This window comes from Malania oleifera, chromosome 11 (assembly GCF_029873635.1).
Source record: "Malania oleifera isolate guangnan ecotype guangnan chromosome 11, ASM2987363v1, whole genome shotgun sequence".
Lineage (NCBI taxonomy): Eukaryota > Viridiplantae > Streptophyta > Magnoliopsida > Santalales > Ximeniaceae > Malania > Malania oleifera.
This window is the reverse complement of record NC_080427.1, coordinates 57,104,871-57,125,514: the sequence shown is the minus strand read 5'-3', so window position 1 is coordinate 57,125,514 and position 20,644 is coordinate 57,104,871. Positions and strand designations below refer to the sequence as shown.

The following is a 20,644-nucleotide window of genomic DNA, read 5'->3' as shown; positions in this document are numbered from 1 at the left end:
CAAAGAGCAAAACAGAAGACTGAAGTGTCAACTTCAGAAGACTAAACTTTAAGCTCAGTCGTCTGAAGAATTACTTTAGAAGACCGAAGATTAAGTTTAGTCGTCTGAATAATTATTAGTGAAACACAAACTGGCAGAAACACATCAGAAGACTGAACTTAGACTTCAGTCGTCTGAACTCGACACTTCCGAAGTCTGAACCCCGAGATCAGACGTCTGACCCTGTGACCAGTTCAATATTTTCAAAGCATAAAAGGACTTCAGTTGTCTGACCCTAATAATACTTCAGACGACTAAACACTGTTAATGGGCAAATTTCTTAAATATTTTAAATTTTAAATATCAGTTGCTTGTGCCCCAAAATTTCTAAAAACTTGGAAAATACTTCAAGTAAACTTAGGCAACACAAACACACTTTTAAAAGCCTATAAATACATGGTTTTACAAATCAAAACATACCAAGAGAATTGAAAAATCTGATTTAAGCTCTTTTGCATACAAAGTTTCTACTTGCTCAACTATTTGCATTCTGAAAGTGTTGGCATTCTGAAAGTGTTGATCATCAATCCCTGAGTTCTATATACTGATTTCTCATCTAGAGAAAAAGGAACTTGGTGAATTCTAATATTGAGCTTCGAATTGTATTTCATCCTTGATATTTAAATTTTGAAGTATATAGATTTGAATTGTACTAACTTGCTCTGTGTGTGAGCACTCTTTGTACACATCCACTTTCTATTTCTTTTGTAGTTATTTGACGATTCCAGGCTTGTTGGATCATTGACCGAACGAGAGTACATCATTTGGAGAGGCGGACTCTAGTCTACTTGAAGGAGTAGTTGTAAAGGTGTTGTTCCGCCCGGTAAAGGAACTAAGATAGTGGAATCCTTTGGTGGTTTGCCAAAGGTGAGGACATAAGCTGTGTTGAAGCCGAACCTCATAAAATCTCTGTGTCTCTCTCTCTTTTCCTTACTATTTATTTTCTGCACAATCCATGTTTTCCACTGTCTCGCTATATATTTCATTAGCCTTTCTGATCTTTGGATTCTGCGGACATTGGGTGTTGTAATGTCCAAACTGGCTACATATAAAGCACTGGATATGACTTTTTTCTATTCCCCCTAAAAGCTTACTACTCTCGTGAAGCTTATTGCCTCTAGCCTTTGCATATTGGACTTCAGTCACTCTGATTATTTGAGTCTTTCTTTGTCTTTGGTTGTTAAAGAAACCTCTTCCTCTTCCTCCCCTTTTGGAAATCGAGGCTAGTTCCTTTAAATATTTCTTTTCCTCTATAAACCTTACAATGGGGCATACTGCCAATTTGTGTTGTTCATTACAAAGAGGACATTTCTTGCTATTGCTGCTGTTGGCCATCTTTCCTTCAAGTAATTAGATATCTGGTTAAAGCATCTGCAATAATATTATCTCTACCTTTAATTTGTTCTTTAGAAAAGGAGTAATATTGAAGCTTATTTCTCCATCTAACTATTCTGGCTTGCGTAAACCATCTTAGTTTTAATCCAATGCAATTCTTTACATATGAACTATTTATTCTGATGATAAATGTTTTTCCTAAAAACAGTTCATTAGCGCGAATACCCTTTACTACAGCAAGAAGTTCTTTCTCATGTACTGGGTAGTTTTGTTCTGCGCCATTGAAGCATCCGCTCCAATATTTGATAAGGTGTTCTATTTTATCAGTTTTTCTAATTTTTAAAACACATTCCAAGCTATATTAGAAGCATCGGTTTCAAGGATAATTTCTGATTCAGTCTCATCTAGATATTCTAATCTAGGTAGATTCTGAATCTCATCCTTAAGGATCCTAATTACTTTAGTATCATGTTCTTCCCAATTCCACAAATTCTTATTAGAAACTTTCCTTTGGATTGGTAGGGTTTTATTTGCAAGATTTTGGATGAATTTTCTTGCATGATTTAGAATTCTTAAAAAGCTTTGACTTTGGTTTCTGTCTAGAAATTCATTTGGAAACTGCAATAACTTTTCTGTTATGTGCGGTTGGAGCTCCTCTCCATTTCCATAAATTCTTAATCCATGGAATTCTATTTCTGGTTTTGCCCAGATGGTCTTTCTTTCTAAAAGTACCATTCCTTCACATATAAACACTTGGGCCACCTTCGTTAAATGTTTATAGTGATCTTCCATATTCCTACTGAATATTAAGACATCATCAATCTATATATGGCCACAAACTATGACATACCATTGAATACCTTGTCCATTTTTCTTTGGAATATTCCAAGAGCATTCTTTAATCCAAATGACATTACTAACCATTCATAAAGAACTACAAGAATTATGAATGCAGTAAGGCATATGACATCTTCTTTGATCTTAATTTGCTAATCCTGACTTAAGATCAAATTTAGAATATATTGTCAAGTTTTCTCTCCTAATCTTGTTCCTTAGTGACTCTTGATTAGGGAGATTATAGCCATCGTCCTATGTGGCTTTGTTTAGTTCTCTGTAGTCAATTACCATTCTTGCCTTGCCTCTTACACTTGCTCAGCGTGGTTCATGATCATGAAAGTTGTACTCTTGTACTGGCTTTGATTGTGCCTAATTAATCTCATTTTTATTAATTCTGGAATCTGTTTCTTAAATTCCTTTATCATTAATTTAGGATAAGCGATTCCTTTACTACGAATGATCGTATTTGGATCATTCAGAGTGATGTCAGTCTCGGGCATAACCTTCTAGCTTAGTAGATTTACTAGGAAGGACTCCAAATCTCTAAAAGAAAAGGGGAAACATTAGAATAAGATTAAATCTTGACCCGGGTTTTGATCCATGGGTTGATCTGGTCTATATCCGACCACACACCCCTTCTCCCCAGGGCCCAGGGGAAACATTAGAATAAGATTAAATCTTGACCCGGGTTTTGATCCATGGGTTGATCTGGTCTATATCCGACCACACACCCCTTCTCCCCAGGGCCCAAACACCCGAGTACCCGACTCTAATCCATTTAGTTATCTTATCCACAGGGTGAGGACGACTGGCTCGCCCCATCCATCGCCCGCCGAATGTATCACATTATTTATTGATTTATAATTCTATTGGATTGTATGCCTAGTAGTGTTCTCTCTCTGCACCCTAATGTTCTGCGCCTTTAGCATTTGTTGAAAGCTGTGGTTCAATGGCAACCATTGTCTCCTGCCAGTGTAGTTCTTCTTTGTGTATCCCCAGACGGGTCGGCCTGAACTTACCCACCGGCCGGTTCCGCTTGGCAAACGCTCGGAGCAGTGTTTTGGTTAGGAGATTTGGCCTCAAATGTTGTTCTTCCGAGACCTCTCGTCGATTTCAGCCGCAGAGTAAGCAGGTACGGGTTTGATAATTGGGAATTTCTGATAAATTTCGGATGAAACACTGTATAGGAACGGCTATAGTGGAAATGTATGCGTAGAAGGATCCTTCATATGGTAGGATGCACCCTCATTTGAGAAGAGCAATGTACTTATAGAAAATTAACTCCGCCTGTGATGCCCTTAGTACCCTAATTTTTTCACACATAGCTGGTCCGGGTAATGGAGGAAGGTTAAGTTAGGTATCTGATCATCCATGGAAAATTTGTCAGGTCAGTATGATATGAATTTTTATCAAATTTTTGTTGAGGCATCCCCTAGGAGTGACACATTGCACATGTACCACCCATGTGTAGCGAAAAGTGGGCAAGGGTGGGCTAGGTTCTCATCCTGAAGCGCGTCATTTTGACGCTCGAGTGCGGTGTCAAATATGCGAGGGTTCTTACATCATTTTGGACGTAGGCAGGTAAAGAAGGTAGTGGATTAGATTAGCAACTTGGAATATAGAGATACTTATGGGTAAAAATATGGAAATTACGGACACAATTATTTGAAGAAAAATTAATATAATTTGACTTCAAGAAACCAAGTGGGTGGGGAAGAAAGTTAGAGAAATTGATAAATCGGGATTTAAACTTTGGTATACTGGAAAAGGAAAATATAAGAATGAAGTAGGAATTATTGTATACAAAATCTTAAAAGATTGCATTGTAGATTGACATAGAGTAAGGGATAGAATTATAGAAATCAAGATGGTATTAGGTCAAGAGATAATAAATATCATTAGTGTTTATGTTTCTCAAGTAGGCTTAGCAAAAAATCTTAAGAGATAATTTTGGGAAGATATGCATACCAGGGATTGAAAAAATATTCATAGGAGGATATTTGAATGGGCACGTTAGAAGGGATATTAAAGGTTATGAGAGAATACATAGAGGATATGTATATGGAGACAAAAGTGAACCTGGGTAGATGATCTTGGACTTCGCTATGTCATATGATTTTATTACAATGAATGTTTGCTTTAAGATGAGAGAAGAATACTTAATAACCTTTAAAAATGGACAAACTAGAAGTCATAGATTTTTTTTTTTAACTAGGAGGGTAGATCGTTTATTATGCAAGGATTGTAAAGTTATTCTAGGTGAAAGCCTAACCACACAATATAGAGTATTAGTGTTAGATATATGTATTAAAAATGGAAGAAAAATGATAAAATAAATCAGTGTAAGATAACTAGATGGTGGAACCTAAAGGTAGAAAATATAATAAAATTTAAAGATAAAATGATCAAAGATAGGGATTGGACTATAGAGGATGTGATAGATACAAATACTCTTTAGAGTAGATTAGTTAGCTCCATTAAAAATATAGCAAAAAAGATTTTAGGTGAATCAAGAGGAAGATTCTCGAATAGTAAAGAAAGTTGGTGGTTAGATAAAGATCTCCAGAAAGTCGTAAAGACAAAAAAAATTTGGTATAAAACGTGGCAAAAATGTAGAAACATGGATAACTTTGAAAAGTATAAACAGACGAGAAAAGATGCAAAATAGGCCGTTAGGGAAACCAACAGATCATATAATAGTTTGTATGATAGATTGGATACTAAACAAAGGGAAAGAGATATATTTAAACTTGTTAAAGCTAGAGAAAGGAAGAGTAAGACTTAGGATATGTAAAATGTATAAAAAGTGAGGATGATATTGTCTTGGTTAAGGACAAAGACATAAAAGAAAGATGGCGAAGTTACTTTAGTTAGTTGTTTAATGAAAACCAAATAGAAGACTTAAATTTAGAATTGACAAATGAGGAAAATACTGAAAATATGATATTTATTAGCAAAATTAGAGTTAACGAAGTTAAGTTTGCACTAATGAAAAATTGAAAAGCTATAGGACTGGATAACATCCCAATTGAAGTTTGGAAATGCTTAGGTGATATTGGAATTATATGGTTAACTAATTTATTTTACACAATTATAAAAACTAAGAAAATGACAGATAAATGGAGGAAAAATACTTTAATACCTATATACAAAAATAAAGGAGATTTTCAAAATTGTAGTAACTATCGTGGAATTAAACTTATGAGTCATATGATGAAACTGTGGGAAAGGATAGATGAACGAAAAATTAAGGCTAGAAACGAAGGTCTCAAAAAATTAATTTGGTTTTATGCCTGAGAGGTCTAACATAGAAGCTATATATCTTTTAAGAGGATTAATGGAAACGTTTAGGAAAAAGTAGAGGGACTTGCAAATGATATTTATTTACTTAGAGAAAGCAATAACAGGGTACCTAGGGAAGTTCTATTGTAGGTTTTAGAAAAAAAAAAAGTGTATGTAGTTGGTATACTGATGTAATTAAGGATATGTATGATGGAGTAATGACTAGTGTAAGGACTATCTGTATGTGGTTGAATCATCATGGTTGGAAAGACATGCTGAGGAGATGCCTCTGTTGATGATTCCTATAAATAGAGACACTAGAGAATTTTCAATCACCATAGGTGTACATCAAGGATCTGCATTGAGCTCTTATATTTTTGCTTTAGTGATGGATCAACTGACTAAGAGTATTCATTATGAGGTTCCATGCTGTATGTTGTTTGCAGATGATATTGTATTGATTGATGAAACTAGGGGTGGAGTAGAGATTAAGTTAGAATTATGAAGAGAAGTTTTGGAATCTAGAGACTTTAGGATAAGTAGAAATAAGACAGAATATATGAAATGTAATTTCACTAATGGTAGGAGGAATATTGAAGACAAAATTAAACTTGATGATGAAGAAATAAATAGCACTTCTAGATTTCGATACCTTGGATATATTATGCAAACTGAAGGAGAAATTGAAGATGATGTAATTCATAAAGTTAAGCAGGCTGGGTAAAATGGAAAAGTGCTTCAAGTGTGCTTTGTGATTGTAGAATACTCTTAAAATTAATTGGGGAGCTTTATAGGACGGCTAGAAGACCAGTTATGCTATATGGATTAGAATGTTGGGCGACGAAGAAATAGAATATCAAAAAAGCAAAAGTTGCCGAGATGATAATGTTTAGATGGATGAGTGGTGTAACATTGAAAGATAAATTAAGGAATAAACATATTTGCGGTAAGATAAGGGAGGGATGACTCAAATGGTTTAGACACTTGCAATGTAGGCCGTGTAGTGCACTTGTGAGAAAGAGTGAGTTAGTTACTGTGGGGGGTAGCAAAAGGGGTAGGGGTAGCCCTAAAATAACTTGGATTGAGATAGTGAGTAAGAATTTAATAGCCCTAAATTTGTTAAAAGAAATATTCCATGATCACATAAATTGGCGGAAAAGGATTCATATGGCCGACCTCACCTAGTGGGACTTAAGGCTTGATTTTGTTGTTGTTGTTGTTGTTAATGTACTCATATAAAATTAGTCTTCTTTGCCATTTTCTCGATTCCGCTGTCTTTGTGTGGTATGGCTTTTTGGTGTTCGTGAAAGTGGTATGAGAATGGTAGGTTTTTTTTTTTTTTTTCTAAAGATTTTTATTTTTAGTGAAGGAGCGAACAACTTCATTATGCATTTGCAGGAGTGTGGGGTACTAAAAGTATGCTGGTAAAAGTAAGCTGGCTATGATAAATTTCAGCATTTTTTTAGTCAAATTCTTCGTGTGATGGAGCAGTATTGGATATTTGTTCAAATGGGTTGATTTTGACTTTAAATCCACTCACCCGGTGTTTGGGAGCTTGGAATTCCTACATTGGATTTTGATTTGTATGAATTTGCACACAAATTCTTTAGTTTCGAAGTCCATATTTATCTGAGGCTGCAATTTGTATCCCAAACACAGTCAGCAAGATAAGGATGATCTGGTATGGGTGGATCAATTATTCTTGCCATGCTGATACTCCTAAGAATGTAATGGATTATAGATTTGAATTTAAACCTCGAGAGGAAAAGTATGTAAAAAGTTTTCATTTGAATTTGTCCATAGTCCTTTGAGAGGAGATTGACTTGTATTTTCACTTTTTTAGCAGAAAGGATGGTCCTCCTTAAAGGAATGCGCAATCTCTATAGCTTTGGCAGTTGGGTTGATAACAGGAATACCTGCATTGGATTCATATACTGCCTATGCAGCTAGTCCAGCATTGCCCAATCTGTCTGTTTTAATCTCTGGCCCACCAATTAAGGATCCAGGAGCATTGTTGAGATATGCTCTGCCTATTGATAATAAAGCCATTAGGCAGGTTCAAAAACCACTTGAAGATATTACAGAGAGTCTCAAAATTGCTGGAGTCAAGGCACTTGATCCTGTGGAGAGAGTAAGATGACTTGCATTGTTATTTGTTTATAGTTTTCAATTCTTGTAACTTTACTGTGGTGATGTTTTGCTATATATTTTCCAAAATAAATAAAAATGGATAATGATAGCATCTCCTTTGCATGAAATCCAGAACTTAAGGCAGGCATCACGGGCTCTGAAGCAGGGCAAAACTCTAATTATTTCAGGAGTAGCAGAATCAAAGAAGGACCATGGGATGGAGTTGCTCGACAAGCTTGAAGCTGGAATGGATGAGCTTCAACAAATTGTTGAAGATAAGAATAGAGATGCAGTAGCATCTAAGCAAAAGGAGCTGCTTCAATATGTTGGGGGGTGAGTACTGTTGTTGAACCACGCCCAATGCTTGCGAACTATTTGGCTAGTTAATTTCATGTGCATGCTCTTTCTCTCTCTCTCTCTCTCTCTCTCTCTCTCTGTGCACGAGAACACATGCACGCAAAATGATGATGTAGAAAAGCAGTTTTTAATTGATATAGCTTCTCGCAGGTGCTTAAAATGTGAATTACAAACTTCACATTCTTCTCATATGTGGGGCATAATCATTAAATCCTGTCATTGTGTCATCAATACTTGTTGCTAAATTTTATGTCAAATTTCAAAATAAGTTTAGGAGTTGGGAACCAATGTAGATTCAGAACCGAAATTGTTCTACAAAGTTTTTCAGAAAATTGGAATATATGTACTCTGCTTCAGGCCCTTGTGTCTTTGGTAAGAATGTATATTTATTCAACATATTGAATTATTGATTATCTACCATGAGCTTCCGTAATAAACTATCATGAAAAAAAAAAAAAAAATTCACTAATCAGATAACTGCAGCCTGCAGATTTTAAAAATCAAATTTGAGGATGAGCAAAATGAACCCATTGATTCATGATGAATGATTCATTTACCAACTAGTTTAAAAGGACTCAAAAGTTGTTCCTATGTATTGTTGAGTCTCAAAAGTTGTGGCTGTTGTCATTTTCTTTTGCCTTCACATTGTTCCTCAAGCTATAGGCTTTAAATGACTTTCAAAGCTCTCCTTTCTAATATAGTCAGTTTTTTACTTCATCAACAGGTGAACTGATAAGGGAACACTGATAATGGAAGACATATGGACATGGATATTTGGTCTTATTCCTAATCTTATGCTTCAATGCTACTGTAAATTGCATTAGGTGGGAATCCATATTCAGACATGCCAGCGAAACAAGATGCAAAGTTGGGGAAATGAAATAATAGTGTGATTGGGCCCCTTAATTATTCTCACTAGTGTTCTTAAATCCATACTAGGAGTTTTCTTATAATAAGTGTAAATGGTAATCTGATGGATTATGAAAATTCTTCATCGGTTATAGATCTGATCATATATGCTGTGCTCACGTTTTTTTTTTAAACCTTTGGTAGAGGGAAGAGGTGGGGTTGCTAATCCTCTAATTTTGCGTCAAGGCAGTATTTTCCTGGTGGTGGTAGAGGGTCTGCTTAGTGACTTTTGAAAGCTTCCATTATCCACTTGTTGGGGTAGGACCATAACACTACTGTTGCCATTCTTGGTTTTCACTTGAAAGTGACTGCATCTGTGTCGCTGCTGCTGGTGCCCTGAAAATTGTTTAAGATGTTCCAAATGCTAAAATTGGAGTGACCTTTGTATCAAGGTTTTTCTTATTCCTATTAGGGAGTAGGTTATTGATGATGATGTCTTGCTTCGTTGCGAACTAAACCCACTTTTAGCATAGAAATTGAAGAGGGCTTGTAAAAATTAGTTTTCTTAAAGTAAAATTTTCTCATATACACCCTTGTCATTGACTGCAGCTGAGATCTTCCTGGGGCATTGGGTTTCTGCAGTGTTGAAGAGGATATGTTGGATGGCTTCCCATATGAAGTACCTGAAGAATATCAAAGTATGCCTCTATTGAAGGGCAGAGCAACTGTGGATATGAAGGTCAAGGTTAAGGATAATCCTAACATAGATGAATTTGTCTTCCAAATAGTTTTAGATGGCTACAATGCCCCAGTAACTGCTGGGAATTTCGTAGATTTGGTGGAAAGGCACTTCTATGATGGCATGGAAATTCAGAGAGGTAAGATAACTGGAATGAATTTCAAGAATTTTATCCAGGCTGATGCCATCATCTGATGTGTTGGATGGTCTAACAGTCTTCGGTATATTGCGGTAGCTTGCTGGCTATCTTATTGTGATATCATCTATACTAAAAGTATTTGTGAAATTATTGGCTAACATGGAATTTAAAAAAAAAAAAAAAACTATTAATGCCTATACTAGTGAATATACTGTGTCTTACATGTACAAATTTTAGCTATTTTGTTACGTTCCAAATTCCAAAGTTTTCAATGTTGCTTATAGATTTCTTCCATTTGCTGCAGCGGATGGCTTTGTTGTTCAAACTGGAGATCCTGAGGGCCCTGCAGAGGGTTTCATTGATCCCAGTACAGAAAAGACTCGTACAATTCCATTGGAAATCATGGTGGTTGGGGAGAAAAGGCCACTCTATGGAGCAACCTTGGAAGTAAGCTTCTTAATGCTCTAGTGCATGTTAAATGAATAAAGGAAGTTCATGACAAAACAAATCACAAAGCAATGGTGAATTTAGTAGCCCAAAAAGGATCGTATGGTAGTCTTAATTGTTCTCTATTATTATTGCACCGTGGATTCCTTGAATGAGATATGCATCCTCTCATAGCAGGCCTATTAGATTTTTGACAATATATGAACTTTTAATCAACTTCTCCCTCTTCCTCTAAAAAATGTTGTTACAATGGTTAGGTGTGAAAGTCAAGTTGTGATCCCAAGAGGGGGGTGACTTGGGTATTTAAAAAATTATGCGGAAGCTTTAATCAATTTTAAATATTATCTTCACAAGTGATCTTAACTTCTCAATAACAACAGTATTTTCAGCAGATAAATGCATCAATATAAATATGCTTTGAATATAGACAAGTTTATGCTATGATTCCAAAAGTGATTTAATTTCTCAAAAACAGCAGTATTCACAGCTGATTTCAATCAATATAAATATGCTTAACTACAGCAGAGTTATTGCAATGATTCCAACAATTAATCCAACAACACAATGAAAGTAAAAGTATTCACAACATTCATAGCAAATACATATCAAAATAAATATGCTCAAAAATATGAAAGAGTGAGGGAAGCGAGTGAGACCAGATTTTTACAAGGTTCGACGATCGTGCCTACATCCTTGCCTCAAGCAACTCGCTTTGAGGATTTCACTATCCCTCCTTCAGGAGGCAGAGAAACTTCTCTCTTTTAGTAGGCAGAGAATCCTTTTATAAACCCTCCTTCAATAGGTGGAGTCGCCTCTCTCCTTTACTTAGGCAGAGTTGCCTCTCTCCTTTACTTAGTCTGAGTTTCCTCTTTCCTTTACTTAGGCGGAGTTGCCTCTTTCCTTTACTTAGGCAGAGTTGCCTCTCTCCTTTACTTAGGCGGAGTAGCCTCTCTTCTTCCCTAGGCAGAGTCGCCTCTCTCCTTCAATAGGTAGAGAAACCTCTCAAGCGAAAATATCCTTTCGCTTGTTTCAACGGTTCAATCCCATAACTGCCAGAATACAAGAAGTAATCAAGAACTGATTTGTACAAGATTAGCTCTCTGAAAAGAGTAGATACGTACACAAGTAAAGCTATTTTGATTAGCTTTCAAAATGTATTCTGCTTATCATAATTTTCCCAAATTAATTTTGATTAGCTTTCAAAATGTATTCTGCTTATTCTAATTTTCCCAAATTTAACCATATTAATAATCATAGTTCTCCTTTTGACTTAGAATTCAAAAGTATTTTGCAAATTTAATCATGTAATCATTTTTCATTTTGCTCATAATTCTCCCCTTTTTGACATTAGCAAAAGGCTTAGCAAAAATCAGAATTATGTCACATCCGTGCATGAATCAGTCTACATAAGTTTGCCCAACATGCATCAACCAGCAAGCACAATCAATATCAACCAGCATGCATTACTAATATACAGCAATCATCAAGCAAACATCATAGTGCTTTCAAACCAACCCATATATATTAAGGTATGTAAACATACATACATAATCAAATAGTGTTCAAAAACAAAACATGGACAAAACAAGTACAATCAGATTTTCTCCCCTTAAAAATTATCGCTCCCTCATCTAATCCTCATCAATGACATCTCCACAAGATGAGCTCTCATCCTCCTCTTCATCTTCCTCGTCTTCTTCATCGTCACTCTGGCTTTTTTCCATAGGCACTTTCCCTTTAGAGGATGTAGCACCACCTAGTTTGTGTTCAAGCCTTTCCAGTCTTTGGTTGAATGACCAAAAGTTGGAGTGGATGCCCTGTTGCATTATGTCGAATTTGAAATCCATATGTTGACGAAGATCCTGATACCAGTCAGGAGGAGCATATGTGGCACCCTCAGAAGCATTGGCTGTACCAGTAGGAGCAGGTGGCTCAACATGATGTGGATCATCCCTACGGGCATATTCCCGTTCCTCCTCCATGCGTGCATTTTCATTATCTCACTGAGGTGGACGGTATTTCAGGATCCAACCATATATGCTAGCTAATTGATAGCCCATTTGTTTCAATGTTGTAGATGAGAATCTATTAGAGGGTTTGTGTCTAACAAATAGGGTAGATGGACGAGCGGCGCCAAGATGCTAAAAAATAAGGTTGAGAGCCCTTTCGTAAGGGAGAATGACTCTTCGAGTTTCCTTTTTGGCGATCATCCATTTAATGATGAGAGAAGGAAGATCCAGTGTATATACACCACATCACAAAAACAATCTAAATAAGAAAGATGGTCTCTAGAACCACTTCGAGGAAGAATGTTGTATGTGATAAGGAGGTAAATAATTTTTGCTTCAAGGGTTAATTGTTTGTACAAGGGGGGATGCCCAAAATAATTGTCTTCCTCAGTTAAGACAAGTGGAAGAAAAGTTTGAGTAAAATCATGCTCCAAAATCCAGGAAGGTCCAACTTTAGGACACTCAATATCCCCTCGATTTATCTTGAACCGTTAGTGATGGTGCTGGCGGTGAGCGAAATATTTTTGGTCATGATTTGAGTGGTGTAGTGTTCACTCTCCTTAGCTAGGTTTGCATAGAATAGGCGTACAAGGTTTGGGTAAACGCCTTGGGGTTGATGAGACAAAAATCTACCCCAACCTAAATCTGAGAAACGATGAAGGATGTTTGGAAAATATTCCTCCATAAAAGGAATGTCAAGTATCTTACCAAGGATGGGATCAAGGGATCAAAGATGCTTGTTATAGAGCTTCTTTGCTCCAGGTGTCGTGAGCCATCGATTGATACTTTCGGTGTCATCCTGACCTGTGGTTGGTGTTTTTCGTGCAAGAGACTTTCTTCATGACATGGTAATAAAGTTTGAATGAAGAAAGTTGTGGATTTGGAAGAGAAATATGAGCTTAGGAAGGTTGAACAGAGAAAGTTGCACTTTTGGGTGAGAGAGGAGTGTCATTCGGGTGACTGAAATGCTAAGACTTTAGGGTTTTACGCACGTTATAAATCCCCGTGGTTTGGTCAACTGAGTATGGGGTTTGGTTGCCTGAGTCACCTGACGCTCCCAATTAATAAAGTCAGTATAGATTCAGTCGACTGAACGTAGTCATTCGGTCGATCAAGTCATTCGGTTGACTGACTCTTTGACTTTCAGTCGCCTGAAACACTAAACATTCCTCAATTACTAGTTTAATATGGGTTTGGTCGACTGACCTTCACCTTTTGGTCGCTCGAATGTCCTGAAATTTCCAATCACTTAAAATTTAGCCTGGAATACCTAACGTAATGAACCAATTCTCCTCAAACAACTTTCTTAACATGTAATAAGCTTGATTTGCTTCAAATTCTCCCCTTTTTGATCTAAGATCATTTATTTTGCAGAAATCCATATATGAACTTCATTTTACTTATGAAGAGCAACAAGCTAATGTCTAAAGTCCAAATGGCTTTTCAATTTTGCTATTGGTGCATAGTTTTCTTTGAAATCAATGCTTTCATCTTAATTGAAACCTTGTGCAACCAACCTAGCTTGGTTGCGGCCAACAATACTATTCCAATAATATGAAGTTCTAAGTTTGATAAAGGATTGAGAGCTTATGAGGGAATATGGATAAATACTCTTATACAAGGAATAATTTAATAATGAACAAAGAGTATTCGGAATATTTTTTTTTTTTTTGAATTAACCTTATGTTTTGAGTGTTCAAAACCAATTGCATTTCACTAACACTTTGAAGTTCATGGTTGAGTGTGGGTTTCTTAGATAAGCATGATTGTTCATTCAGAGAACCCATTATTGTCTTGAGATAATGATAAGATGAATCTTCTATTTATTCAATATTTGACATGCTGAATTATAAGTAATGACTGAGAAATTTTGCTTGTTAATTTTACAAAAATAATTATGACCAAAGGATTTAGAAGATGAACTCTAATCCTTTTTGAAAAAGGTTTTTCTTTCAACTCCTAAGGATTTATTGGAATTATCCTTTACACTTGTAAATTTGGAGATTATTCCAGTATACTCTTCCACCTTTCTCTCTAAGCTAGTGATTTTTAAATCATCTTCCTTTTTGAGAGTGACAAGAGATTCTCTTAAATCTGTTAATTCTTTTGTCAAGTTTTCATTTTCATTTTTCAAAATTATGTTCTTTTTGGACATCTTTACTAGAATCTTGTGAACCTTAAACAACTCTTTTTGTAGTTCTTTGTAAGGTGACATGCTTTCATCACAAGAATCATCATATGATTGATCATAGGATTCATTACAATAATTAGTACAAAATTCATCACAAGAATCACTACATGAATCATTAAATGAAGTAGAAGAAGAGATGTGTACCTCTTCATCGTCTAATGCTATCAAGCAACAATTTTCTACTTCTTGATCACTTGGGTTTGAATCATCCCAAGTGGTAGCATTCTTTTCTTTAGTTCCTTCATATGTATACAAGGACTTAAATTTCAATTGCAATGGTCTCAATTTACGGAAATTTCAATTTTGATTTTGATTTAAAGAAATTATGGAAATTTATAGTAAATGATGGAAATTTACAATAAAACTTTAGGAAATGTTAGAATAGATGATTATGTTTAATATGGTATCAAAATACATTAAAAAAAAAATGCATATATGACAAGTTTTTAGTGTGTAGGATATTAAACTGCATATTGCGAAACAAACTATGAACTGAAGAACATTCAGATGACTATAAAGTTTTGAAGTTATTCCTTTAATGATTTAAGGCAACAAATTATCATTTAAACAACTACATTTTCAAGAAAAATTATACATTTAATGATCTAATACCACATGGACTTTCTTGGTGGCTCAAAGTCATTTTTCCTATCCCTATCATTAGGATTTCGAGATGACATATATTGTTTACAATAATCACTCCATGTCATATAATTTCCAAAATATTAAGTATTGGTGTACATGTGTTGTTCATACTCCTCCGTAGTCATCTGGTTCATGGCAGTTTCTACTCGGCCAAAAGATCTTCGTGTACTAGGATGTCTTCTTGCAGGTTCTACTTGTTGTGTATGTCGATAGGATTGTTTTGCATTTGCATACTGGTCATACCCATATTCTTGGCATGTTTGTTCATACCCATAGGCATGTGGTTGTCAATTTCCATATTGTTGTGCCTACTCATTTGCGTATGAAAACGGTTGGCTATATGAAGATTGTGAGGAGCTGTTCTGTGTAGATTCATAACCACTATAACTATTAGAGTCATGCTCTGTTCCTATACTCATAGATTCTATACTAAGGGAAAAGGTATCCTCTTCTATTTGATGCATCTTCCCTTTTCCCTTTCTATGACTGTACTGCCTATCAACTAGACGTGTTTCTCTTTGTTGACCTTCATCTTCTAGTTGGGAAGGACGTGTATATTCCACTTCTGTTCTATAATCTTGTCATCCTTCATTTCCTCTATAGTCCCCACTATCACCACCTTGCCCACTACTATCGCCGAGGTTAGATCCGTCACCACCAACATCATCGTCATCATTATCATCATCACCACCAAAGGACATAGTGGATGAAGTTCCATATCTAGACCCAAGATTCATTTGTGAATCATCACTACTAGATATTACTTCTTCTACCATTTCCTGATTAACATCAATGCCAAAGTCATCTTGTGCATGCTTGGCCATTTTTGGATGGGGACTTCCATCTTGTTCATCAAGATGGGATGGCCTGATCCAGTGAATAAGTGTATACTCATTCTCATCACCCAATTCAACTAATATGTCAAGAAGGTCCAGGGGATCTTGTTCAGCCACTCTGTCCATTTCGGCCTCCATATCTCTTATTCGAAGTTTCATGTTGTAAGAACAAAAAACAAGCTGTTGAAGTCTGGTTTAGACTAGTCTATTTCCTTGTTTTTTTTTTTTTTTTAAAGATAAACACACAACATTACGAGCGCAAAAAAGGAAATCCCAACAAATCTAATCGAATCATTCTCCTGACTTGCTGTGAAAGATCATCCTGACAACTATATGATCGAAAAATACCAGATTCACCCTATTTGGTAAAGAAATCTGCACTTTTATTCGCCTCCCTGTAAACATGATCCACTTTAAACTGTATGTCTCTCAATGCTAGCATAAGCTCTTCCCACAAATTCCATAATTTCCAAACCGAGCACTTCCCAGAATTTATTCACTGAACCAACAAAGCAAAGTCACATGCAATCTCCACTTGATCAAATCTGAGTTCTTTACATAAATTAATCCCTAAAATAATCGCCTTCAATTCAGCCATGTTATTTGTTCCATAACCCAATAATGAGGAAAAAACTGCTTTAACTAAACATTTTTCATCTCTTATTACGCCTCCACCACCACAATTACCTGGGTTACCTCTATAGCTCCCATTCACATTCAACTTAACCCAACCTATCCTAGGTTTACACCATCTGACTACACGAGGAAGATGAACCCCGACATTTTTCACTTGAATATCCAAAGCACGAAGGACTGCAATATCCGTGCGAGAAGCAGGTGCACATTTATTTAACTTGTCTGAAATGGATCTTAGCCAATATTTAATATCAAGCCACACAGTTCTCACCGAATTATGAATTGATTCCATCCTGGCTCTACATCAACGAGTCCGGAGTCTCCAAATGATGAGACTAGGTATGAGACTTACCAACATGCCTAACTGTGAGGCCCGTCTTGCACAACTAAACCAGACATTAACTCTACCTTTTCAAGTACTCGTTGCCATACAACTAACACCCAACGCCACTGCTGCTTGTTTCCATACCTCCTGGGCAAAAAATCCAGTGCAAAACACATGGTCTAGAGATTCAATCTTGGCATTTGAACAACAATCACATCAAGAGGCCATCTGAACACCTACTTCTTTAATACGAGTATCAACCGGAAGACAAGCGAACCAAGACTTCCACATACAAATTGACACTCTTTTGGGCAACATAGGATGCCAAATCCATTTTGCAACTGAGAATTCCTCTTTACGCTTCCTTATAATTTCCCAAGCACTTGCCGTGGTGAATTTCCCATCTGTTGAAGTTTCCCAAATTATTGTATCTAGACCCTCCTTGCAAGATGCGGTTTGTGACAAATTTCCCATCTTTGCTTTGTGCAAATGAGTGCAAATGTGCTCCAATTTCGTTCACAAGCTAAAGAAGATGCGGTTTCTGACAAAATGCGCAATGCTAGCTTCCTTAAGATTGGAGCACTTCATCCATACATCATCCACCGATCAGCTATGCAAGATATTTTAAGAACACAAGAGTGTGTGCTGTACTGCAACCCTATTCCCATTTCCATTCCATGAAGCAGAATGTTCCACGTTCTAGGTAATATTGAGCTTGACCCATTTATAACCCTACCAACCTGCAGCAACCCTTTTACCTTTTTTTTTTTTTTTAAATAGAGATATTCTTATATTTTCTTCTCTCTAGGGCACATCTTAGGCCCATTGTTGTGTTGTCCATCCCTAAAATGGTTTTGGATTACCTTTTATGTACACCATCCCACTACCTTCTGCCTAGTGTCGTGTTTTATCACCTTAATTACCTTTTTCCTACATATGTTATTATGATTATATTTTTATTATAAAACTTATATTTTAAAAATTCAATTTTTTTTAATTAATTCTTTAGGTACACTATCAAACTCTCACTTGTGTTGGTTTTTCCAATATATATGTATCACATCTGATGATCCATCAGTGGTATCATATTTGATTTCTAATCTAAATGCCAACCCTAACCCATTTAATGAGTCAAACAAACAAAGCCCAACTTTTAAAAATATAGATGAAAGGATAGGAGAAAAGAATAGGTTTATTAAAAAAGAGTTGATGAAGATGGGTGAAAAGCTGAGGATCAATGAAATGCTACGTACATTGCATTTTGGGGAACTAAGATTATTATGATGACTCAAGTAGCAATCCCCACAACCGGTGCCATAGATCCCTTGGCATAGTTCACAATCTCCACAGAAAAAATTGGTCCAACATACTAGACATTCACCACAGGTTCATTGCCAGCTCGGCAATCTCATAACAAGGCAGGGATCAGCAATTTCAACTGGAAAAGATGGGCTCTCGCTGGTGTACTATGCCTTTTACCAAGTTTGCTGCCAGCTGGGGCCATCCTGGGTCCTGAGTCCTGACCAGATCGTCAATTTTCACTGCCTTAGGTGCTTCCTATTGCCTAATTCTAGCCAGCCAATTCCTTCTCCCCCATCATCCTTTCCTCTCTGATGCATTTTCTCAGCAAAAATTGAGCAGCCATCCTAGGGAAGTGTTTTATCTTAGGCGATGCAATAGCTGGCAGTGTCTAGAGCAACTACGATTTGTCCTCCATCGATTATACACCAAGAGAGCAATTTCAATCTCAACCATCCACCTCTCCTGTAAGTTGCTTGAGATGGCAAAATTTTCAGTCCAGCCAGACAATTTGTCCTCCATCATGGATTTATACAAGCTAATGATGCAACGAATTTAAAAAGGTTGATGGGTTTAGAAGGTTCACCCATTTCCACCAATTTAATTTTTGGGTCTAAATGGGTACCCCCATTTATGACCCATGTAATTATATTGGTGTACCCTAACTCATTTATTTGTAGTGGGTATGGGTAAGTTAATGGTATGGGTTATAATTGCCACCTCTTATAGAAGTTATAGTGACTTATACAGGGATGGTTAAGTAGTTTACATTTTTGGTTTAGTGGAGATAGGCTATAGATGATCCAAATATGATATAGGATTCAGTGTCTAATGTCTTTATGAATTGAGTTTTGGGTTGTCATCCCCTTGTTGCCCTTCAGTATCCTTTTCTATTCCTTTCCTTTTTTGAAAAAAACAGCACTGATAAAATGTCGCCCTTTTCTGTAATTGGAATATTCAATGCATGCATTGTTTTTGGGAGGGCTAAGCTGCGTGACCAAGAGTCCAACCTTTTGAAGGACATAAACTCATTTAACTAACCTATTGGAAGATTACTAATTGTGGCACTACAAAACAACATCAACAACAACAAGCCTTAAGTCCCGCCCGGTGGGGGCGGCTACATGAATCCTTTTGTGCCAATTTACCTGATCAAGAGCATTTTCCTTTATTAGATTAAGAGCTATTAAATCCTTCCTCACTACCTCATTTAAAGTTATTTTAGGCCTACTCCTATCACTTTTCATGCCAAACAAAATAACTCACAGTACAGGTGCTCTACTAGGCCTGAGTAACCTTTTTTTTTTTTCCTGCTGTAATATTTATTTAATTTTGTTTCCCGCATCCTCTTCATTTCTGCAAGCCTTAGTAATACTTTCTGATATATTTACAGTTAAAAGTTTTTGGTTTCTGTTAGAATTTTTGCTATTATTTGGTCCTTTAAAGCTCAATATGAATGATAATGTTTGAACAGGACCTTGGTCTGTACAAGTCTCAAACAAAACTTCCATTTAACGCGTTTGGAACAATGGCAATGGCCAGAGATGTGAGAACGTGATCTTGTAATTGTTTTTCTATATTCATATGGTGTTTTTTTTTTTGTCCTTTTTAATTTTTAATTTGTATTCCTGACAGGAATTCGAGAACAACTCTGCCTCAAGCCAGGTATTTTGGCTATTGAAAGAAAGTGAATTAACCCCTAGTAATGCAAATATATTAGATGGGCGGTATGCAGTGTTCGGGTATGTGACAGAAAATGAAAACTACTTGGCAGATCTCAAAGTTGGGGATGTCATTGAGTCAATTCAAGTAGTCTCTGGCCTAGATAATCTGGTCAATCCAACCTACAAGATTGCTGGCTAAGGCACGCTGTAATACCAGTACCGGTTGGCCACTTAAAACAAATTTATTTATGCTTCATCTGGTTCTAATTTTTAGCAGATTAGTTTATTCAGTGATTATCTGTGCTCCATTTTGAGAGAGATCTAGTTGAGAATGTATTCTTCAGAATTTTTTTTGTTGTGCAACCCTTCTCATTTTCACTTGATTCTTCATGAATGTGATTTTATAGGGTGAATGCATTCCCAGAAATACAAACATGTAAATCACCAATATGGTTCTGAGAATGTAAAGTGTGATCTGTATTCAACAGAGATTCTTGCGAGTAGGCATCCCAGGTATAATGGGGTGATTGCCGCCATTTGAGTTTTTCATGACCATGCTAACTGGTTCTATGGATATACATGGATTGATCCACACAAAAATGGAGTTGCGGGGAATGTAAATTTCAGGAAAAAAAAAATAAATGAAAAAGAGATTGCAATACTTAATTAAAAACATCTCTATTTCATTCATTGTTTGCTGAATTATTTCCATTCAGTAAAATTTTCTTATATATGAAAACTAGTTTCATATTATATATATATATATATATATATATATATATATATATAATTTCTCCTTTCCCATATAGAAATAAATATTTTCCAAAAAAAAAATTTCTTCCCCCCATCCTATATTCCCATACAAAAACTAAATAATATGATTTT

At 36.1% G+C, this 20,644-nt stretch overlaps 1 protein-coding gene across 2 annotated transcripts; it reads left to right on the top strand.

Annotated features, from left to right (window-relative positions):
- The first annotated feature begins 2,991 nt into the window (after nt 1-2,991).
- On the top strand, nt 2,992-20,186 carry LOC131168640 (peptidyl-prolyl cis-trans isomerase CYP38, chloroplastic). Of its 2 annotated transcripts, none has more exons than XM_058128236.1 (7): nt 2,992-3,343; nt 7,340-7,624; nt 7,757-7,956; nt 9,472-9,707; nt 10,012-10,154; nt 19,570-19,641; nt 19,731-20,186. In XM_058128236.1, the coding sequence occupies exons 1-7, from the start codon at nt 3,161-3,163 to the stop codon at nt 19,956-19,958; spliced, it is 1,347 nt and encodes a 448-aa protein (XP_057984219.1). In that variant the 5' UTR covers nt 2,992-3,160; the 3' UTR covers nt 19,959-20,186. The 2 variants fall into 2 exon arrangements, with proteins under 2 accessions (XP_057984219.1, XP_057984218.1); XM_058128235.1 differs by having other exon boundaries at nt 3,023-3,343; nt 7,337-7,624.
- The last annotated feature ends 458 nt before the right edge of the window (nt 20,187-20,644 follow it).